The sequence below is a fragment of the Cyprinodon variegatus genome, unplaced genomic scaffold (assembly GCF_000732505.1).
Source record: "Cyprinodon variegatus isolate N-32 unplaced genomic scaffold, C_variegatus-1.0 Scaffold157, whole genome shotgun sequence".
Classification (NCBI taxonomy): Eukaryota; Metazoa; Chordata; class Actinopteri; order Cyprinodontiformes; family Cyprinodontidae; genus Cyprinodon; species Cyprinodon variegatus.
In genome coordinates this window covers 275,029-294,618 of record NW_015150610.1, presented here as the reverse complement: position 1 = coordinate 294,618, position 19,590 = coordinate 275,029, and the positions used below count along the sequence as shown (strand labels likewise).

Here is a 19,590-nt window from a genome sequence, read left to right as displayed (position 1 = left end):
TTGTACATTCCTTGCTTTTGGCATGCAGTTTTTTGCTTAATACTTAATTTAGTTTTTTTTTTTTTCTAAATAAATCATGTACAGCATCGATTTTCTCCCTTTGGTTAAGGAATTAAGATAGTATTTTGCTTGGATAGAACTATAGGGAAATAATTCAACATCCGTCAAGTTATTTACAAACCTGAGAAGGATATTTGATCTGGATATGTTTTGGTTTTCCATTGACAGAATAAAAAAAAAATGTTTTTCCTGCTCAAGTGCCATGGAGAATTATACCACATATCGTTTTAGGAGACAGAGACAAGCTTATCAGTTTGTTGTTCATGTTTTCGATGTCGTGCTTTTGAAGCTGCACCTGTTTTCTTCAGATATTTAGAAGAATTCAGCACCCTGGTCAGCACCACAACCAGGGGATGGATGGGAGGGCTAACAACTGAAGGTGCCAAAGGCTAAAGGGCACAGAGTCATCCATATTATATTTCCAGGTCTGTTTTAAATGTAATAATTCAGTTTGTTTATATAGAGGCAATTCACGCCTCACATCATCTCACGACACTATACTCAGACAAATTAGCCAAATCAAGCAGTCAGTCTGGTTTAAGTTTCTGATTGCATCAAATCATTGACTCAATGTAATCACTGATAATCTAGATTTTTGACTTTAGTCTTTAACATATCAAAATTGAATTGATCTTATATTTAATTTGGTTATATTTTAAGTGCCTCTTCCATTGTTTTTTTTTGTTTTTTTTCCTGTTTGCTAAATTTAAGGTCTCATCATGATTGGTATTAAACATTTACCTTGTTCACACAAATTGAAAGAATTAAATCAAAATCTTTGATTTTATTTACTACCATTGCCATCTAGAAGGTCAAGTTACAAAATCTAAGTCAGACCTAAAAAAAAAACACAAATTTAGAAAAGTTGGCTATGCGCTGCCACTTATGGTATCTAATAAGCAAAACCAGTAAAGTGACAAGCCAGAGCCAAGAAAGTCAGTTGTATGTACATTTAAATTGTAGTAGCCTGAAAAAAGAAGTATCAGACTTAGAAAAAACTTGCTCCATAGATCAAACCGGAAGTTTTTTCTTCTGTTAGCTAGCCAATATCAATCACTTTAAAACAGGCCAGTTAGTTACTCTAACAATCAATATTATGAAGGAATTTAAGTATAATAAGGCCTCTTTGATTTTGTAAAGGGAAACTTATAAATTGAATCCACAAAAAAATGCAAGAAAAGACACTGACTTTATTTCAAGTGAAAGACAGTGGCAAACATAATGTTAAATTTTTATCACAACAAAGTAGGTGCCTAAACCCATTCAGGCAAAATAAGGTCCATTTATGTACACAGATAGATGCGTCAGTCATTAGAAAGGTCCCCAGAAACCTACAGTATAGCGATATTCATAAAGTTGCACAAAATAGCTTTAATATAAAATATCACAAATCTTTTAAAGGTAGGCTGGTTCAAGTGGAAACAATTAACCTGAAAGTGAATGAGGTATTATAGTTTGACAAATGAACAGAAACAGATTCAAGGATAAACAGATTAAAAATAAATCTGCTTTAAATAAACATGAAGACATGGAGACGAGTATAACAATGCCAAAACTTCACTTTAACCATTTCATGTTTGTACAGTAAACATGCTTTCCTAGAAATAGTCCTTAAAGCACCATTGAAAAGTTGCTGAATTAGGTTTGGAGTGTATTTTCACAAATTAAAACATAAAATAAAGCTTTCGGTATAAGAGACTTGGAGGTGAACGTTTTGTTTTTCTTGGTAGTTTTGCTGTTTCTTTCAGCGGAAGTGCTCCTTCAGTCTCCAGATGCCCTCCTGACCGGAGGTCCGATGGAAGTCACAGATGCTCCTGAGCAGCTCTCTGAAGACGGGGGCCTGTTTCTGGCTCAGTCTTGGTTTGAAATACTCCAGGACTTCCTGCGTGGTGGCCTCGCCGTCCACATTGGCCTGGAAGGCTACAAAGTTGCGCAGATCCACTAACAGCTCGTCGTGCTCTGTTGGAGGAGCAGGAGGGGTGCTTGTTCCTGAAGCTCCGAGGCCATTTACCTCCTCCTCCTCATCTTCCTCTGCTGCTGTTCCCTGAGAGGAGAGCTTAGAGATATGGTTTCGAGCTTTGATCTTGGCCAGCAGGGAAGCAGACGACAGTGGAGCTGAGTTTGAATCGTCATCTGCCCCTTCCCCACTAAAATGAAGTCCTGCACTTGGTTTCTTTGAAACAGGCATCTTCACGATAGCGGCATCCTACAAACAAGAAATACTCAATCAAACACGCATCTTTACAAATCTGAGAAATATCAAATGACCTAGAGGTGTGATGCTGTTACCTTGCATTTAATAGGAGGGGGTGCAGATGGAGCAGAACGCGTAAGTAAAAGAGGATTCTTCTTCTGTCCAAAACGTTTCCTGATACAGAGAAAAATAAACTACTGTTGGTTTTAAATGGAACAACAAAATCTCCTTTATAAAATGATCATATGTGAGAACAATGTACTTCGCAGGTGGATCTGGAGGTCTATCAAAAGGCAGCCTGCAACGCTGCCGAGAAATCTTGAGCGCTTTCAGGGCATCTTTGGCCACCCTGTTGGCTTCAGCTTCCACAAGAACATAGTCAGGGTTGGAAGACTGCATGATGGTGTCATGTTGCATCACACTGTGTATACCTAGGCAAGACCACAGGATGAACAACAAAGAAGAGAAACAAATCTAACAGCTGATATTATATGAATGCAGAGTTTGCAAACTGAATCTTACCAGATTTCCTGAAGAGCTTTGCCAAGACGTAATCATCCGATTTTCTCTGGTCTTCTGTTGAATTCTCTTCGCTTTCTTCTTTTTTGTAAGTGCGTTTCTTCACCAGATGTGAGATGCGGTGGCCTTCGAACCGAGCATCCCAGGAGCGCTTGTGTTTTTTATGTTTGCGTTTGTCCACATCGGCGGAGTCACAGTGCTTTCTCTTTTCCCTGTGCTTTCCTTTGTCTCTGTGCTGCTGATAGCTAGCCGAGCTCAGGCTTTTGTTTGCCTTCTCAACTGGATCCGAGTTGTTATTGTCTTTTACCAGAGGCATGTTTGTCGAATCATTCAATTCTAAATTTTGATTTGTGCTCCGACTGTCCATTGGAGCGTTAGATTTACCCGGAAGGTTCCCACTGGATAGGGATAAGCTGCAGTCTCTTAAGGCAGGGATTTCCCTGTTTTCAACCTGTTTTCCTGAGGACTTTGTATAATCACGGCTGACTTTGTTTATGCAGGCCGATGCCTTTAACCTGTCAGGTTTCTTGGGTACTTTGACATCAGATCCAGTGCCTGTTTGAAGAGAAAAGTTTAACTTCAATTTTGCTTTTCAATCTTATTTACAGGATTTTTACAGCTGTATCCCCATTAAACAGAATATCACAGTTTATTTATTCTGGTAAATAAGTTTAGAAATGGAAACTCAAACATTTAACAGTGATGAATCTGAACTTTCCCATGAATGTATACAAAATGTTCCCCCCTTTTTCAGTAAAATAACTGAATAAATTACTACTTTGATGCCGTTTAAATGAATTTATAGTTAGTTTTACACAGATTTGGGATTAAAAAGCACCTTAAAACCATTCTCTGATAAAAAAAAAAGAGAGAACAGACAAACCTGCAAATATGGCACTGGTCTCTGTCCCCTGAGATCCATCAGGATCAGCCAAAGTGAAGAGCTCATAGATGTCATTAGACTTGAAGAACCGTCTTTGTTTGGGATCCTTCAGAACGCGATTGGTGAGAAACTGCTTGAAGATTTGCCTGGATGGCAACAGATATAATACAGAATTAGACACTTGTATCTAATTAGTTTTTCCTTTTTAACTCAGCAGGCAATTTCCATCATGTCACCGCAGAGTAGTTTGGCTGATGGATGAGAAAATTAAATAACTTCACTGCTGCAGGTATCAAAATAGAATCCCTGCAGCTCTCCAATCTGCTTTTTCAGGAGCGCTCCACCGACACCAACCAAACACAGCAACAGTTTCCGACTCCTCAATTGGCCATTTAATATTGCAGGAAAGCTTTTCAATTACAGAGAAGTGGGACAGCAGAAATACTAAAACTGCATTGGTGTAAGCAGTTAACAACATACAGGACTCTCAAAGGTAGATGGAGAGAAAGCAAAACCCCAAAAATATGCTTGAATCTCTGGTTTTCTGTGAGTTCATATCTTGTGTATACAGAAGCTGTTCAATTACCTGTGGTAGATTTTTTCCTCAATGGTCCCTGCAGTCAGCAGCCTGTAGATGGTTACTTGCTGCTTTTGACCGATCCTCCACGCTCGCTCTCGAGCCTTTAAACAATGAAACACATTGAAGTAGACAGTCAGCGTGAATAAAGGAAAGACTAAATAAAGAGCAGCAACTAAGAAAGGACAAAAAACACTTAAGCTTTTAAAATAAACGAAACAGAAAAGGTCCAATGTTAAACAGATCTTAAAGTATGCCTTTAAGAAATGTTGTCTGTACCAGTCTTACATCTAGACCCTGATAATTCATAATTTGAATGGGGGGAGGATTTACAGTGCCTCGTAAAAAAAATTTCCCTACCTTGGATGTGGCTTTATAAACTATAACAGCTTTAAATATCTACAGAACTTCACCTCAAACCTGTTTGTTGTGTTCCTTTGTCTTAATGAAGGCATTAGTTTTTTAATGTTCGAAAAAATTTAAGAAAAACCTCTGATGTCTCCTGAGAACAGCAGAGGTTAAATTACTAACCTACACACTTTATGTACCAATTATTTGCCTTTTGAAGGAATTTGTTTGGAATGGGTAAATTATCAATTATATGCATAGAATTTTTAAGAGGACTTTTTAAATATAAATGTTAGATATATGTACAAAATTTACCAATAAAATAAAATAAATCAGGGTCTTTCTGCATCGAGATTGCATGTTTTTCTGGTGCATTTGTGGGTTCTCTCCATGTATTCAAGTACATGGAGAGTCCATGTACCCCTCCTCTCACCCATACACTGCCAGAGATGGGGCACTGGCCCAATTGCTACTCTGATGTTTTAAGCGGGAGACGGTGAATGGATGGTTTCATTTGTGAGAAAAAAAGTTCAAGAAGCAAGACAGATTTTGTAGAGCTATATAAAGTCACTCAAGTGTTTTATTTGAAGACTAACCTGTGTGTCTGTACTTGGGTTCCAGTCCGGATCATATATGATAACTCTGTTGGCTCCAGTTAGATTGACTCCCAGACCACCAACTTTAGTGGTCAGCAGGAAGATAAAAATGGATTTGTCCTGAAACAAAGACAGACCGGGCTCAAATGTCAGTGGTTTATAAGCAGCATTTCAGCAGATTTTTATACATATTCAGATGGACAAGTTTTTTCAGATTCAACTTTTGGATTAAATGAAACATGTTAGTGCCTCTATTCTAAATACTTAATAAAAACACATTTCCTAAGTTTCTACAAAGAAAAATATGCACTGCAAAGTGATATTTCCACTAATCGCAGACAGATTAAAGAGAAAAACTTCCACTCTGAACAAAACAGATTGCCATCAATTAGTGTCTCCACCTCAGGCTGAACAGTGATTCTCTGAAGCATTGTGTCCCCAGGGACTAGATTTTCATGGGAAACACTCTGAGCCATTAGAGAAGGCTAATCCTTACCTCGTTGTAGCGAGCAATGAGCGGCTGTCTGGAAGCTATCGCGGTCGTGCCGTCCATTTTCAGGTAGGAGTAGTCCTTCTCCCTTACAAAAACCTCCAGGATGTCCAGCATCTGCAAATGAGGAAGATCATAAGACAACAGAAAGCCGAGGAGGAAAAAGAAGACGAGGAGGCTGGGGGAAACAAGGGGCGGGGGTCTGGATTAGCACTAAAAGGATTAGAGCAGATTAATATTACATGGACAAAGATGCCGACAGGGAGGGTCTCAGGTTCCCTCTGAGGTATAATCTCATTGGTATTGACTGCAACAGCTGGGGCCTCTGTCACATCTACACACTTCCTCTGTCTCCAAACAATTGCAGCAGAAGGAAACATGACATCACAATCTAACACGTATCTTTATATATGATAATAAATAAATAAACCGATTAATTTGACTTCTGAGAAAATTGTTCAACAATTTTATATATTTATATACGTTTTGAAGAAATTATGAAGCTAAAAGCTTTTAATGTGGTCAATGACTATAAACATAAACAAATGTAAATTGACAGATGGATGGAATCATCTTTAGTAAGAAAATGTAAATCAAGTCAGACTGTGGAAACTTTTCTACTCCCGATTTCTTACCTGTCTGGACTGAGTGAAGAGCAGGACACGGTGACCCTGTTTGAACCAGAGACGCAGCAGCGACTCCACCACCACCAACTTCCCTGATCGTTTCCAAAAGCCAAAGTGTTCCTCCTCTGTGAGCTGATCCTCTGGTATTCCCTTCAGGATCCGGGGCCCACCAGAGAAAAGGTCCGGATGGTTGCAGATCTTGCGCAGTGCAATCAGACCAGGAAAAACCTAAAAAGCAGCAAAACTGTTAATTTCAAGGCATTATACCATGCCACACTTTTAAACAAATAAGCACATTTACTTTAGTCAACAGGAATAAATTACATAATTTATTTACGGCTAATAAAGGCTGTTTCCTGATGAGGGCCCAGTGGTCACTGCATTAGTAATGGTGGATAATGGACTGACAGTGACCACTGAATACATCTATAGGAGTGTGTGTGTCTTTGTATGAGTGTGCAAACAATCTGGTCACCCATGGCTCTTCAACCATTTCCATTTGGTCAGTGGTGATAAATAGTTGCATCTCCTTCATGAGGCTAACTAATATAAGAAAACCTGCACACCTTCTTGGTGAGATCTTAAAAAATACTAATAAAGAGCTTATCGGTGTAAGATCCATGTGGATTTTTCTTCTCTCTCCCCCGCTGCTAATTTTCACAGTCCATACCCATTTACCATTTATGCACCCATCAATCTTTGTTACTAATTTATTCTTTTTTGCAGTGTGGGAGTAAAAAAGAAAAAAACCCACAAATTACTCATAATCAAGACAAAATATTTAAACTTCTTAAAACTTTTGTAAATTTATATTTGTTTAAAACAACTTTAGCCTTTTAAGGTCTCACATCCTGAAAAATTCAAATTATAAACATTCTTGTAACAGTCTTATGTGTTCTGAAGCCTGGTTATTAGTTTGACAAATGAAACAAATCCTTTCACCTCCATCTATCTTCCTTTCTCCACCTCTTAGCTAAAGTGTGCTCAAAATGGTCTGTATGAAAAGCAATCCCCTTATGAGGTCATTAATATTTATATTAATTCTCAATACAAGCTTTGTGATATTAAATTACGGTATTTAAAGAAAAAAATAACGTTTTCATTGAAACACCTGAAAATAGTGAATTACAATAAAATATATTTCTATATTTTCTAAAACGGATGCCCTTAAATGGATCATTGATTGATGAGACGAATTTTGAGGTATCTTTTTGTTGAGTAGCATTCAGCATCTCAAAGAGAAACCAAAAAATAAAAGCCTGGTTGGTGCATATATACGAACAAAAATACAAAATATTCAATTTTTTTTTATTACCCTGGTTATGCAAAGTAAGATCAAATCCTAAGGTATCTACATAATCAAGCTTTTTCCTTTAAAAAACAACAACAAAAACATTTTGAACAGAATATCAACATTAGGCTGAGTGGTAGTAAAGAATTATTGCCTAACAGTTGGAAAAATTAAACCATCATTCTATGTTCAATCAGTTTTTTATTTTGTCTCTCAGTTTCTAGACTAATGTTTATTCTACATAACTAGAAATCCCTGTCATATATTTTCAATGTAAAGACAAACTACTTACTAAATTTTTTTTGTGTGTTTGTGAAAGGGAGTTTGGAAAACCACAATTACATGTCAAATTGTGTGAATTTTCTTTTATGTTAAATTATATGTTAGATTGTGTGAAATTTTAAGTGAGTCTTACCTGCATGTCACCATTCAATATTTGATACACTTCTTTGGAATCTAAGAAGCTCTGATAAACTTGCCGCTGCTCCTCTGTTAATCTGCAAAACAGCACCTACACATAACACATAAAGGACAGAGTAATGGTCAGTGAACATCCACTTTAAAGCCCCCAGATGAAGGGAGGGAGTAAGAGGAGAAATTAGCGGGGAAGCAATGTGATTTTTTCTAAAGAAAACACCTTCCTGTGGGACTGATTTAATGAGCTGAAGTGGACTGAGGAGTCAACCAGCATCAGCCACGAGGACAGACCAGAGACCAGCCACTTTAATGAATGCCAACTCCTTTTACTTTATAGAGACTTTATTAGCTGGCTTCACCTGACAGGAGCCATACACAACCATCAGGCGCTTTGCAGATAGGTCCCAAAGACTTGCACCACACCAAAGGAAGACCTGCATAGTGCAGATGATTGAAATTTGAGGATTACTTGTTCGTTTTTGTCAGGTAAGGAGAGGTTGGCCTTGACGTCATCCTTCATTCTTCTGAGCAGGTAAGGATTGATTGTATCTCTCAGCACACAGGCACATTTGAACGCCGTTTGGACCTAGAAAATGACAACAGGCAAATATTATAAATAAAGAACATAACTGAAAGCATGCAAAGTCTCAGACTTTATTGCTTCTTGGGCTTGTTTATCTCTTCTCCCTCCTCACTTCACTGTCCACCTTGGGGTGGCCATTAAACATTGATCAGAGCGCCTTTATTCTCAGTCTCTCTTTTATCCATAGGACTGATCAACTGTATTGGAAACAGAAGGGTAGTTTCTTTTGGTTTCATCCCCAGGAACCCCTGCTGTAAAACCTTCTGCTACACTTTATCTACAGCTAGCGCTAAAAGCCAGTTAGCCTTTTAAACATTAACTCACTTGGGGTCCACAGGGGGATCAAAGACACCATTGGCAATGCTGAAGGGGAAAATAAAAAGGAGGGATCCAGAGCTAAATGGAGGTCAGAGTTGGAAAAAAAAAATCAGAGGAGGGCAGTAGAGGATCTAGCGATCTCAGCATAAGCTGCTGAGTGGATTCACATGGGGCCGCAAGTAAACGCTTCGATAATGGATCCAATTTCCACACGCTCATCAAGTCCCACCCCAAACACATATGTTTTCACGCACATCTGTCTGTACATACGTGCCTTGTATGAACCCTCAGAGTAGGCGCTCTGCTGCTTTGTGACTTTTGAAAACAGGATAAGGCAGCAGAGCTTTGCCCTCTGACCATTTAATAACATTAATAATTAGTAAAGGTTTTTATTATCGACAGCGGAAGGAGCATCAATAGCCATCTTAAATAATTAAATCTATACAGTCAGTGGGTTATTAACGATAAGACGCTAATGACAAAGAGCTACAATTTAGCTCTTTACTTTATCCTCTTCCAATCTCACACATTAGGGAAGGACTGAAGTTCCTTTGCACAGACCTACATTATCCAAGCTTAATGGTTCTGTTGCTCCCCTTTCCTTCCTTCTGACCTGCTTCAGTCTAACTACGCAGAAGTGTGCAGAAATGCATTTGTACAAATTATTAACTTGGGCTAATACATTAGCTCAATTTAAAGTGATTTAAAAGCCTGACAGACCACCTTTATGCAGTGGGATATATACCTGGACAGGTGATGCATTGCTGTACCCTCCCATAGTTATTGGCACAGAAAACTGCTCCATAAAGACAGGAAGTGTCCCTAGTTTGCCAGGGAAAACGAAGTCAAAGAGAGACCACAGCTCCTTCAAGTTGTTCTGCATTGGTGAGCCAGACAGGATGAACCTGTGAGGAGTACGAAACTAGAAGAAAGAAAACAAGTGTATAAGACCACACATAAGCACCAGAATTATTGGCTAAGAACTTCACAAGACAAGTTACTCTTTCACATCAGCACAACTTTAAATGATTCACATTATTGGAGTCTGAAAGTATACATATTAAATGCCTTTATTGAATGAGACAATTAGGACATAAAATCAACACTGACCAATGTGTTGCCCTGCTGCCGGACAATTTGCCAAAAACATATCATCACTGCAGCATCAGTGTATGCAGTAACTGATAAGAGTGTAATAATTATAGGCTGGTATCTTCAAGTGTTCTAAACTTTCAATAAAAAGTGCTAATGTAATATTCAGCTATTTGGGTTGAGTCTGACAGCAGCAAGTGCTCTCACTGGACAATAATGACTTGGATAAAAATGCTAAAAATAACTGGGTGAGATGGAAGTACAGACAAAAGAGAAGAAAATAGGTTTATAATCTGTAGATTTCCTTAATGTCCTGTAGCCCTGAAGCCATCTTGGTATTTCTTTTCTTTTCTTTTTATTTCGCCAGGTTGGTCCCAATGAGATCACAACCCTCTTTTTTTAACCACATCCTGACCAATAGGCAACAACAAAGTTCAATAGTCAAAAAACAAAACAAAAAAAAACAAACTCTTTATTAAAAAGGGGCACACATTATTGAATGAGCCTCAAGATAGTTTAGTTTGAAGCTAAAAGTGTAATAGGGTTTCAGTGTAAGTGCTAATTTCGGGATCATTCTCTAGTTTCCGGTTCTCAATGCTTCCCTTGAAGCTATTTGAACGAATTATTTTGTATTTTTTTTCCCTTTTATTCAGTCTTAAATTAAATAAAGTCAAATAAACCAAAAGGCAGTAATGAGAGTAAAAATTAAAAGCAATAAGCGCACAGAATAGGGGAAGAAATATTAATTTTTAAACTGTATTTGATAATGTAATGATCAGTGAGTTTATTGACTGGTGGAGCAGATCCATCTGTTCAGTGAGCTTGTTTAGAACATGAAGAAAGTGTTATTGCAGAAATGGGACCCCACTGAGGAGCAAACTTGGTCCCAATTTTCTGCAACTGATATATTTTAATTATACTAGGAAGATAAACACATTTGAAACATACCTTCATCTAATCTATGGCACCGTTGGTCATGCCAACCGCCTCTTTTTCAGAAAAAACAAGCAACTTTGGGTATGACTTACACAAGACTGAAACGCCAAACAAATAATAAAGTTGTATTTCCTGCAAGAACTTGTCCATCCTTGTTATCCTGTGTAAACAATACCTGTTTGCAGGCGACAGTGACGCCGGCATTTGGATTCCTGATCTTGTGGCCCTCGTCCAGTATAACATAGTGCCAGTCGTAGCGCTGTAACACGTCTTGTAAATTTCTCACAGCTGAATAGGAGGTGATCAGGATCCCATGACATGCTGCTATTTCTGGAATCAGCTTTTCCTGTATCACAGAAGTAAAATCAATGTTTCTCTCTGCACCTCATTTTACAATTTAGACCAGTTCCTCAGGGCCAGTATCCTGCAACTTTTTGATACGCCTTAGGATTCAACACACCTGAATAAAGTAATTAGATAATTGAGAGAGCTCTAGAGGAACTGACTGCATGCTGAGGAGGTAACTCAGCCATTTGATTCAGGTGTGTTGAATAAGGGACCAAGGGTAAAACAGGATGGACCTAACAATTTCAGGATAACAGCCCCCAGGGACTGGAATAGCCCATTCGTACTGTGAGTAACTGTGAGCACCAGAAAGAAGAACCAACGCTCTACATACAGATCTCTAGTGCCTCCCAGAGGATATCCTTTACTTGAGTCTGTATTACCACTAATACTCTTAAAAAACAAACAAAAAAACATTACCTTTTTGCTGGTGAAAGAGCCAGTTTCATGCAGGACAGCCACTCTGAAAGGAGGCCACCAGGTGTGGAACTCCTTCACCCACTGGTGCATGACCGTAGCTGGGCACACAATCACTGTTGGACCTAAACCGACGTATCTGCAACCAAAAATGTTTCAGTCCAGACAGGTGATCAAGACAGGGAAAAATAAGACTGAAAATGTGCTTGGCTGGCGCTGAACTTTAAAGTTCTTAAAGGAATAGGCATACAAAGTTTTCTCCAACTGCGTCTTCAATCAAAGAAATTAATGGGAGAGATCCTCAGCTCCTCTGTGCAGATTAGCGATACCACTGTCAAACACACACAAACATGTGCTAATGGACTGGAATGAGCCTCTGCCTGGTGGAAGCTATTGATACTGGGCCATAATTGAGTTTGCAAACAATCAATTTGTGGGCGTCTATAGCAGAAACAATATTGACCATCTGGGAAAGTCCACCTCTTGAAGGCGCAAAGTGTCGTTCCTGCAGTAAAAAGCCTTCTTCTCCAATGATACCCCATGCTTTCTGTGGTTGATTAGCCATCACCTGCCTATCCTACTCACATTTCATGAGTCAAAGATTCATTTTTGGAGCCCAGGAACACACTAACGCTCTTCCTCAAACACACAAACAGAGTGTAAGTGTTTCCTCTCATGTCTGCAGTAAGAAAGTGAGGAGTCTGATAATTGAAACACGTTTAATAATTCAGACGAACACTCTCAAGCAGAAATCCTCCTGATCAAATATTCATACCATACAGACACACAGTCTCTGGACACAGTTTATTTGTGTAAGTGTGTGTGTGTATGTGTCTGTACCTGTAGTTGGACCCTCTAGTCCTCAGTTTACTGTAGCTTAGTCCTGCCAGAAAGCTGATGACCTGGATGGTTTTGCCCAATCCCATCTCATCTCCCAGGATGCCTCCTGCCTGCTGACAGTGGAGTTCCCACATCCACCGCACACCAGTCTGCTGGTACCTAGTGGTATTAACAATATGTTACAGGAGCCAAAGATGATCAAGTTAACAGATGTTAAAGGATTGACAGACAAAATATAAACATTCTCTATATAGAAGTCTTTTTTTTTTTTTTTTTTTCGTTATAACTAACAAATCCCCTCAACCGTGCAGTGGGAGGGCTCCGGGACAAAGCACATCAATGACATTAGATAAGCAGATGGTTTACAGGGATATACTGACAGCTGTATTCTCCACTTGGCTAAAGTGTTTTGGCGATTGTTGCTTAATTGTCCTCTTAACTTTTAATCCTAAAATTGAACCTACTTGTAGAGTTTTTTCCAGAGGAAACCAGGAACTTTGAAGCCTTCATCAAATTCGGCATCGCTGTCGTCCGTAAGCTCCTCCCCTCGTTCTCGTTTCGCCTCTCGTTCTCGAAGCCGCTGCCGCTTCCATCTCCTACAACAACAGAAATCAATGAAATGTTTGGATGCCAGCTCAGATAAATAATAACCCAATCAAATCTTATTACATCATCTTATGATCTAAACTTTGCTGAAGCATTTTTTGTTTGCCTTATAACACACACCTTCTTTTCAGTATTTTATTTAAATTGCATGTCATACTTTTTAGAATAAAACTGAAAATTATAGCATGCATTTGAATTTCACAATTTTGGATCAATACTCTGCAGAACCACCTTTTGCTGCAGTTGAAGCTTTTGAGCCCTCTACAGCTCTGTATCTGTTGAAACTAAACTTTTTCCCTTTTTCTTTGTTTATTTTGAACATCAATTCTTAATTCTACATTTCTACACTATTGTGTCATTTAGACATCAAAATAAGCTTTGATACTGACTACTCCACTGTATCCTGTATTTTGGTCCCATCAAGAACATCGTGATCATCACAATGTTTCCAAATGGGGATGGTATGTAGTGTTTATTTTCATCTAGTCTAAAAATTTGGTCCAATCTAACCAAGGTTCCATATGCTTAACAATTATTGCATCCCTGAAAGGACTTTGAAGAAAAAAGGCAAACAAGTCCTTCTTCCAAAAAAAAAGGCTACTTATTCTCCACGTTCTACAGAAGCTGTATCATTACTATTCCAAAGGATATAAAGCACCAAATTTGCTTAAGAAAAATCCCAATAACACACTCAGAAATTTGCTGTTATAACAGAAAAGTGATGCAACAACTAGGGAACTAACTAGTATTTGGCAAATTGATTAATCTGTCAATTTTATTTTGATTAATTGATTAATAATCGGATACCAAAAGGTTCCTTAAAGAAGATTTTTGCTAAATTTAACCAGGTGAAATAAAACTTTCCCATTTAAGGAGTTCTGTATAGAGCATATTGACAGATAAAAAATATTTTTATCTTAAATGCAAAATGTTTAAATATTTGTTTTTTTTTTAAATCTTGGTATAATTCCAGCTCTAAGTGGATCGCTCTGTCAGCTAAAGGCATGTTTTAGAGTCTCTAAACTCCAGTTAACGATTAATCGATAACTAAATTAGTGATGATTATTTCAATAATCGATTAATCTAATTGTTTCACCCGTAGGAATGACTAACTAACAGGGGTATGAGTAACTTTAGTTTCATAAAATGCGTAGAGTGAATAATTTACACGATGCTTTTGCACATCTGCGGATGTTTCTTACATGCTCTTAGGCTGCAAATATTTACCTTAGAACTCAGGGGAGATTTTACCGCAAAATAATGTAAGTAGGAGAGTTTTAACACTGCAGCGGAGAGGGCAGTTAAAGGCACAGTCGTCATGCAGCAAATGAAGATTGATATAGACAATTAGCAGTGTGAGTTCCCCAGAAAGGTGTGAGGTGTGGAGGATAAGAATCCATCTTCATTTGGGCCCGGTCCTGTCACCCTGTTACAAAACCGGTCCTTTAGCTAGGCCTGGGAGACCATGCTCTCTAATTAAGTCAAGACTAAGCATTGGTTCAGTTAATTACACTTTTCTGCCACTACTCCACAACCCCACCCCAACCAGAAATAAAGCCCACTCTAATAATATCATTCTTCACACCAGCCAGTCCCACCATGGCATATGTACACATTGGTATTGACATTTAGTTGCTGGAAGTCTAGAAAAATACGTGTGCCAACACAATTTATTTGGCAGCTATAAATATGAAATCTCATTAGGGCTGCTCTTCCATTTATTTGAGCATCGGGGTGAATGAGAGCATAAAACCATGTGCAGAAGGATAATTAGGCCAGTGCAAGAGCAGAGAGAAAAGAAGAACCGAGAGTGAATTTGCTTAGTCAAGAAACAGCTGCCAATCTCATCTGGGATTAACTCTCTCTCTTTCTTGAGCACTACAGAGCCAGTAAAAACTAAACAACTGCTTTTCACCTTAAACAAAGTCAAGAACAATAGCCCATTTACACAATTGCCAGACAAATATGATGGAAAATAAAACAAATCTCAATCTTTTGTTGGTTGGAGATGCGACTGTGTGCACACCAGGAGCTGATAAAACTTTTTGCACCTTTGCATAAAGCCTAGCTTTGAGTTTCTGACAAATCTCACCTTATTCGCTGCCTGTAGTACTCCACATCCCCATCGTCTTTATGTTTTTGGGATTTACTCCTGTTATCACTGTCATCATCTGAACTCTCAGGGGAGTAGTCATCCTCACTGTCGTTTTTCTTCATTCTCTTCCTTCCTGCCCCCACAGCCTTTTTCTTGTATGGTTTTAGTTCATACTCATCATTATCATTATCATTATCATCCCCAAAGCCTTCTTCCATGGCATCCCTTTCCTCCTGGTCCAAATCCAGTCCTTCATCACTGGGCAGGTACTCTGACCCTTCGCTGTCTGTTTGCTCTCCCTCTGTGTATCTCTTCCTCCGTGACTTAGGAAGCTTTGGTTCAGGCTTAGGTTGAGCCTTAGGTTGAGTCCTCAAAGCATTTATTTGCAGCTTTCGCATGCGCTTCTTCAGTTTTTTATCCTTGGATGAGGAAACTGTTTTTCCTGTTTTACCCTTGGTCTCTTCATAAAGGCTGAGTGCAGAACTTTTCTTCTTCTTAAGAAGGGGTACCTTCTTCCGTTCGGTAGCCAACTTGGCCTGGTCCGCCAAGTACTGGTCAAACGCAGAGTTCTCAGCCAGCATCAGTTTCCGAGGCTCCTTCTTTACCTCCTTCTGTGGTATCCGGGTACCAAAAGGTGTCATGTGGCCTTTCCGGATGAGTTCCTCCCATTCGGTTTCCTGTGCTGGCATGAGCATGCTGCCCAGTGTGGACGGTCCCGCTTCTAAAAAAACACAAACATGTAGAGATACAAAAAGTTACACTCCGTTTACTTCAAATCTATCCTCCAGTGTTTTCTTTAACCAAATCCCTGTCAATTATAACAAAGTGCGCAGATGTTCCAATAATACACCCATAACTACTTCAAGTTAAAAACAATATTTTAACAGCAGATCCTTTTTTTAGTTGCAATCGAATCCCCAAAATACTCAATGGATAGGGATCAGGTGAAAATTTGAGGAAATATTAACACCTCTAAGTTATAGTTGTGCTGTTCATAACATCCCTCAACCATTTAACTAGAAAGGATGCTGAGGGACTGAGCAATGCTTCAGGGAGTGGTACCCGAAATAAAATCCACCTGGATGTAAGGCCTCAAGGTTTCTGGAGAACGCTGCACAAAGCCACCAGCTATAGTGCATCGATAACTGCTTGCACTTTAGACTCTTTAATTATATGATCATTTTAAATTGTTACGTAACTGCGGTTCAGATTTGGTGTTAGATAAAAGGTGTTCATTCTGTCTAATCTACAAAGCAACAACATAAAGGCTCCAAAGTCCGATATAAATGAGGGATGACACAGCAGAGAACAAAATTCAACAACTATCCCATCAGAGACATAAAGAAAAGACAATAAAATAGTCCAATATCATTTTTTTTTTATTTTTCTTTCCAAGCCAAACTTTGTGTAATTTTGTTCTCTCTAGGGCTGCAACTATAAAATATTTTGCAAATCGATTAATCTGTTGTATATTTTTTTCATTTAGTCGCTTAATAATTGGATAGGCAAAGGTGCCTTGAAGAAGATTATTTAATAAATTTAACCAGGTTAAACTCAAACTTTTCCACATGAAGACTTCTGGATAGAGCATATTGACAGACAAAAATATTTCCTTTAACTTAAGTGCAAAATGTTTAAATGTTTTTTACAATTTTGGTATAATTGCTGCTCTAAATAGGTTGCTCTGTCAGCTAAAGGCATATTTTACAATCTCTATTCTCAATTTAATGATTAATCTATTACTAAATAAGTAGACGATTATTTTAATAATCAATTAATCACAATTAATCTGATTTTTTTCAGCTTTAGTTCTCTCTAGTAAAGCCAAAAGATATATTGTTGTACAAAAACACTTAACAGAGCAAAAGAAGAAATTAGTCCAATTTAAGTCCACGGCTGCGTCCAGAATGCCTGATCAGGGTAAATTGTTTTATGTTTTACAGTGTGCTTAAGATCTTATTAAGAATCAAACTGCAGTGAGGTAGACAGAAGAAGGCAAGAAAAAAAAAAAAACCTAAATAGCTTATTTACCTCACAAAAAAAAAAAAAAAAAAAAAAAGGGTGGTAGCTTTTTGTATTTACAGAAATAAAGTAAAAAACCTGTTTAGAATACTGATAACTGCAACTAAAAAAACACCTAAAGAAAGATGTTCCAATCATAAAAGAAAATTATGAAAAGAAACATTCCAGGCTATACAGATTAAAACAGTAAACTAGATGGGATTTTATGTTTGTGCTTGTTTAGTTCATCTGCCTGCTTGGTGCTATTCAATGCATTTGTTTCAAAATAGAAAAAATTTGATAAAAGAATAAAAAGTCAGGACTGAATGTACAGCATGTTTATTTAGCATGTGTGGAAGCACCACAATGTCAAAATAACCCCAAAAAACATTACCTTCCTCTCCATCATCTTCTGCCAGCAGTTCAGCCTCAACTCTCTGAACGTCCTCCCCTCCCAGTATGGCCTGAAGTCGCTTCTGTTTTGCTTTGACCTTTTTAAGCTGCTTCTCCTGTAACACATATTTGATCTGTTAGCGTCACTGCATAACCCCGTTATTGATCGCTTATTTTGTGAATCATTGTTTGAATCAATATTACCTTATTTTCTTTCTGCCGTTTTACAGACTCTATTTTCCTGCTAATATCCTTGCTAGAGGCAGCATAGGGGGATAGCTGCTCGATAATCTTGTTGATGTGTTTTAAAGATGCTGTAACAGATCTGAGTGACACAACCCAAGAAAAATAAGCGTTACCACCGGATAGATAGATGGATAGATTAATGACATATTAGTGTAAAACACATAAGCATTTAAAATAACTGCTTTTGTCTGTAAAATAACTTGTTGCAAAGAAGCAAAATCTTAATACTTCTTAAAGCATATAAAATTCAAATCTGGCAATTTATAAAAAAATGTATTTACCTGACATCATCTAGCACTGATTGGTACTCCTTCTCAGCCTCGGCTTTGGCAGCAGCCTGATTTGCCTCATGGATCGCCTCATCCACCTGCTGGAGAACACCTTGCTCGAGAACATCCTGATCATACACAGCCACACCAAGACCTTGGAGCTCGTCTGCTCCAGAACTGGCAGATGCCACTTGGATTCGCTGACGGTTGATCTGCAGCAATGCTCCTGCCCGCTTGCCAGCTGAATGTGCCAGAGGTATCAGTAGATGAATTATATCAGTTAATATTACCTTAGTTTTAGTTATGTTGACAGGTTTTTTCAGTAGCTTACCACTGTTACCCTCCCCGGGTCCAGTGTTGGCAGGGAAAGCTGCAGCTGCCTCAGAACCCTGACTGTTCTCTGGGAAAGCACAGACAGCAGGTCCCTTTGTAGATCCATCCTCCTCCAAACGTCCTGGGGTGAGAGCAGCACTAACCGGACTGGAGATGGAGGAGGATGCCTGGAGGTCTCCATCTTCTGCAGGCATTATGATGTAGCTACAGAGACCCAATGAGATACAACATACATTACCCAATATAAAACAACAGCATCCTTTAAATGCATATGACAAATCCGACTCAACGATATTAAGGCGACTTAGATATTACATTTTCCTAAATGAGTAGTATCTATAGGTGGTACTACCTAGCATGAGCGTTAGCTTTCATCATTTCAAGACAAAATCTCAAATATTTGGGAGTCATTAGGACATTTCGGGTTTTTATATTTTATTATGACTGACCCTAACCATATTATGTAGTGGAGAAATGGAAAAACATGGCAATACGGACAAATAAATGTTAGATAATTTCATTGACTTCCATTGTTTATGTGGCTGTGCTAACCGGCTAAGCTAACAGAACATATCATCAGCTGTTCGCCTCACCAACTGCTCTTCGGCGACGGTTCAACTTTTAATCATAAAGATAATAATACTAAAACAAAAGACGCCCCTCGAAGAAACCCTACGTACAAAAACCAAATAACGACGAAAAATCACTCACAATATACGTGGTTACACAACATCTCCAGCCGGGGTTATATATTGCTTGGCTTCCTCAAGGCTGGTCTTTACACAGACGCACAAAACCAGGCTTGAGCGTCAGACCTCACCAAACGTGACCGCCATTTTGTGAGTGGCATTGCTTTATAATGCCACTCACATTATGTTTTGAAGAAAAAATATTTTTTATTAACGAGTGGTTAAACAACAAAATAAAAGGCAGAGTTTTATCTATAAACGGAATCTTGGCATAATTTCATCACCTCTAATTAAAAAGTTGTGTATGTTGACATTTTACACAGATTTTTTGCCATTTAAAGTAGATAGATGATAGATGATAGATAGATAGATAGATAGATAGATAGATAGATAGATAGATAGATAGATAGATAGATAGATAGATAG

At 38.4% G+C, this 19,590-nt stretch overlaps 1 protein-coding gene across 2 annotated transcripts; it reads right to left on the bottom strand.

Moving 5' to 3' along the window:
- Nucleotides 1-1,240: 1,240 nt before the first annotated feature.
- Nucleotides 1,241-19,300, bottom strand: ercc6 (excision repair cross-complementation group 6). 2 transcript variants are annotated; one of them, XM_015377680.1, is made up of 22 exons: nt 19,187-19,300; nt 18,474-18,679; nt 18,155-18,383; nt 17,832-17,952; nt 17,629-17,743; nt 15,231-15,954; nt 12,997-13,128; nt 12,533-12,691; nt 11,696-11,831; nt 11,106-11,276; nt 9,648-9,824; nt 8,471-8,587; nt 8,000-8,095; nt 6,303-6,521; nt 5,674-5,784; nt 5,178-5,297; nt 4,243-4,337; nt 3,657-3,802; nt 2,777-3,328; nt 2,517-2,685; nt 2,350-2,428; nt 1,241-2,266 (listed from the first exon to the last, which is right to left on the bottom strand). In XM_015377680.1, exons 2-22 carry the CDS (start codon nt 18,667-18,669, stop codon nt 1,805-1,807), a joined length of 4,326 nt encoding a protein of 1,441 aa, XP_015233166.1. In that variant the 5' UTR covers nt 18,670-18,679; nt 19,187-19,300; the 3' UTR covers nt 1,241-1,804. The 2 variants fall into 2 exon arrangements, with proteins under 2 accessions (XP_015233166.1, XP_015233167.1); XM_015377681.1 differs by lacking the exon at nt 19,187-19,300 and adding an exon at nt 19,069-19,177 and having other exon boundaries at nt 1,805-2,266.
- Nucleotides 19,301-19,590: the final 290 nt, after the last annotated feature.

What these genes read in the sequence shown, in the direction of transcription:
- ercc6 (XM_015377680.1), bottom strand. Translation starts at nt 18,669, where the DNA reads ATGCCTGCAGAAGATGGAGACCTCCAGGCATCCTCCTCCATCTCCAGT. An exon ending in CTCTGGAAAAAACTCTACAA is followed by an intron (nt 12,692 to 12,996) that starts GTAGGTTCAATT and finishes TAATACCACTAG; the next exon opens with GTACCAGCAGACTGGTGTGC. An exon ending in GACCAGTGCCATATTTGCAG is followed by an intron (nt 3,329 to 3,656) that starts GTTTGTCTGTTC and finishes CTCTTCAAACAG; the next exon opens with GCACTGGATCTGATGTCAAA.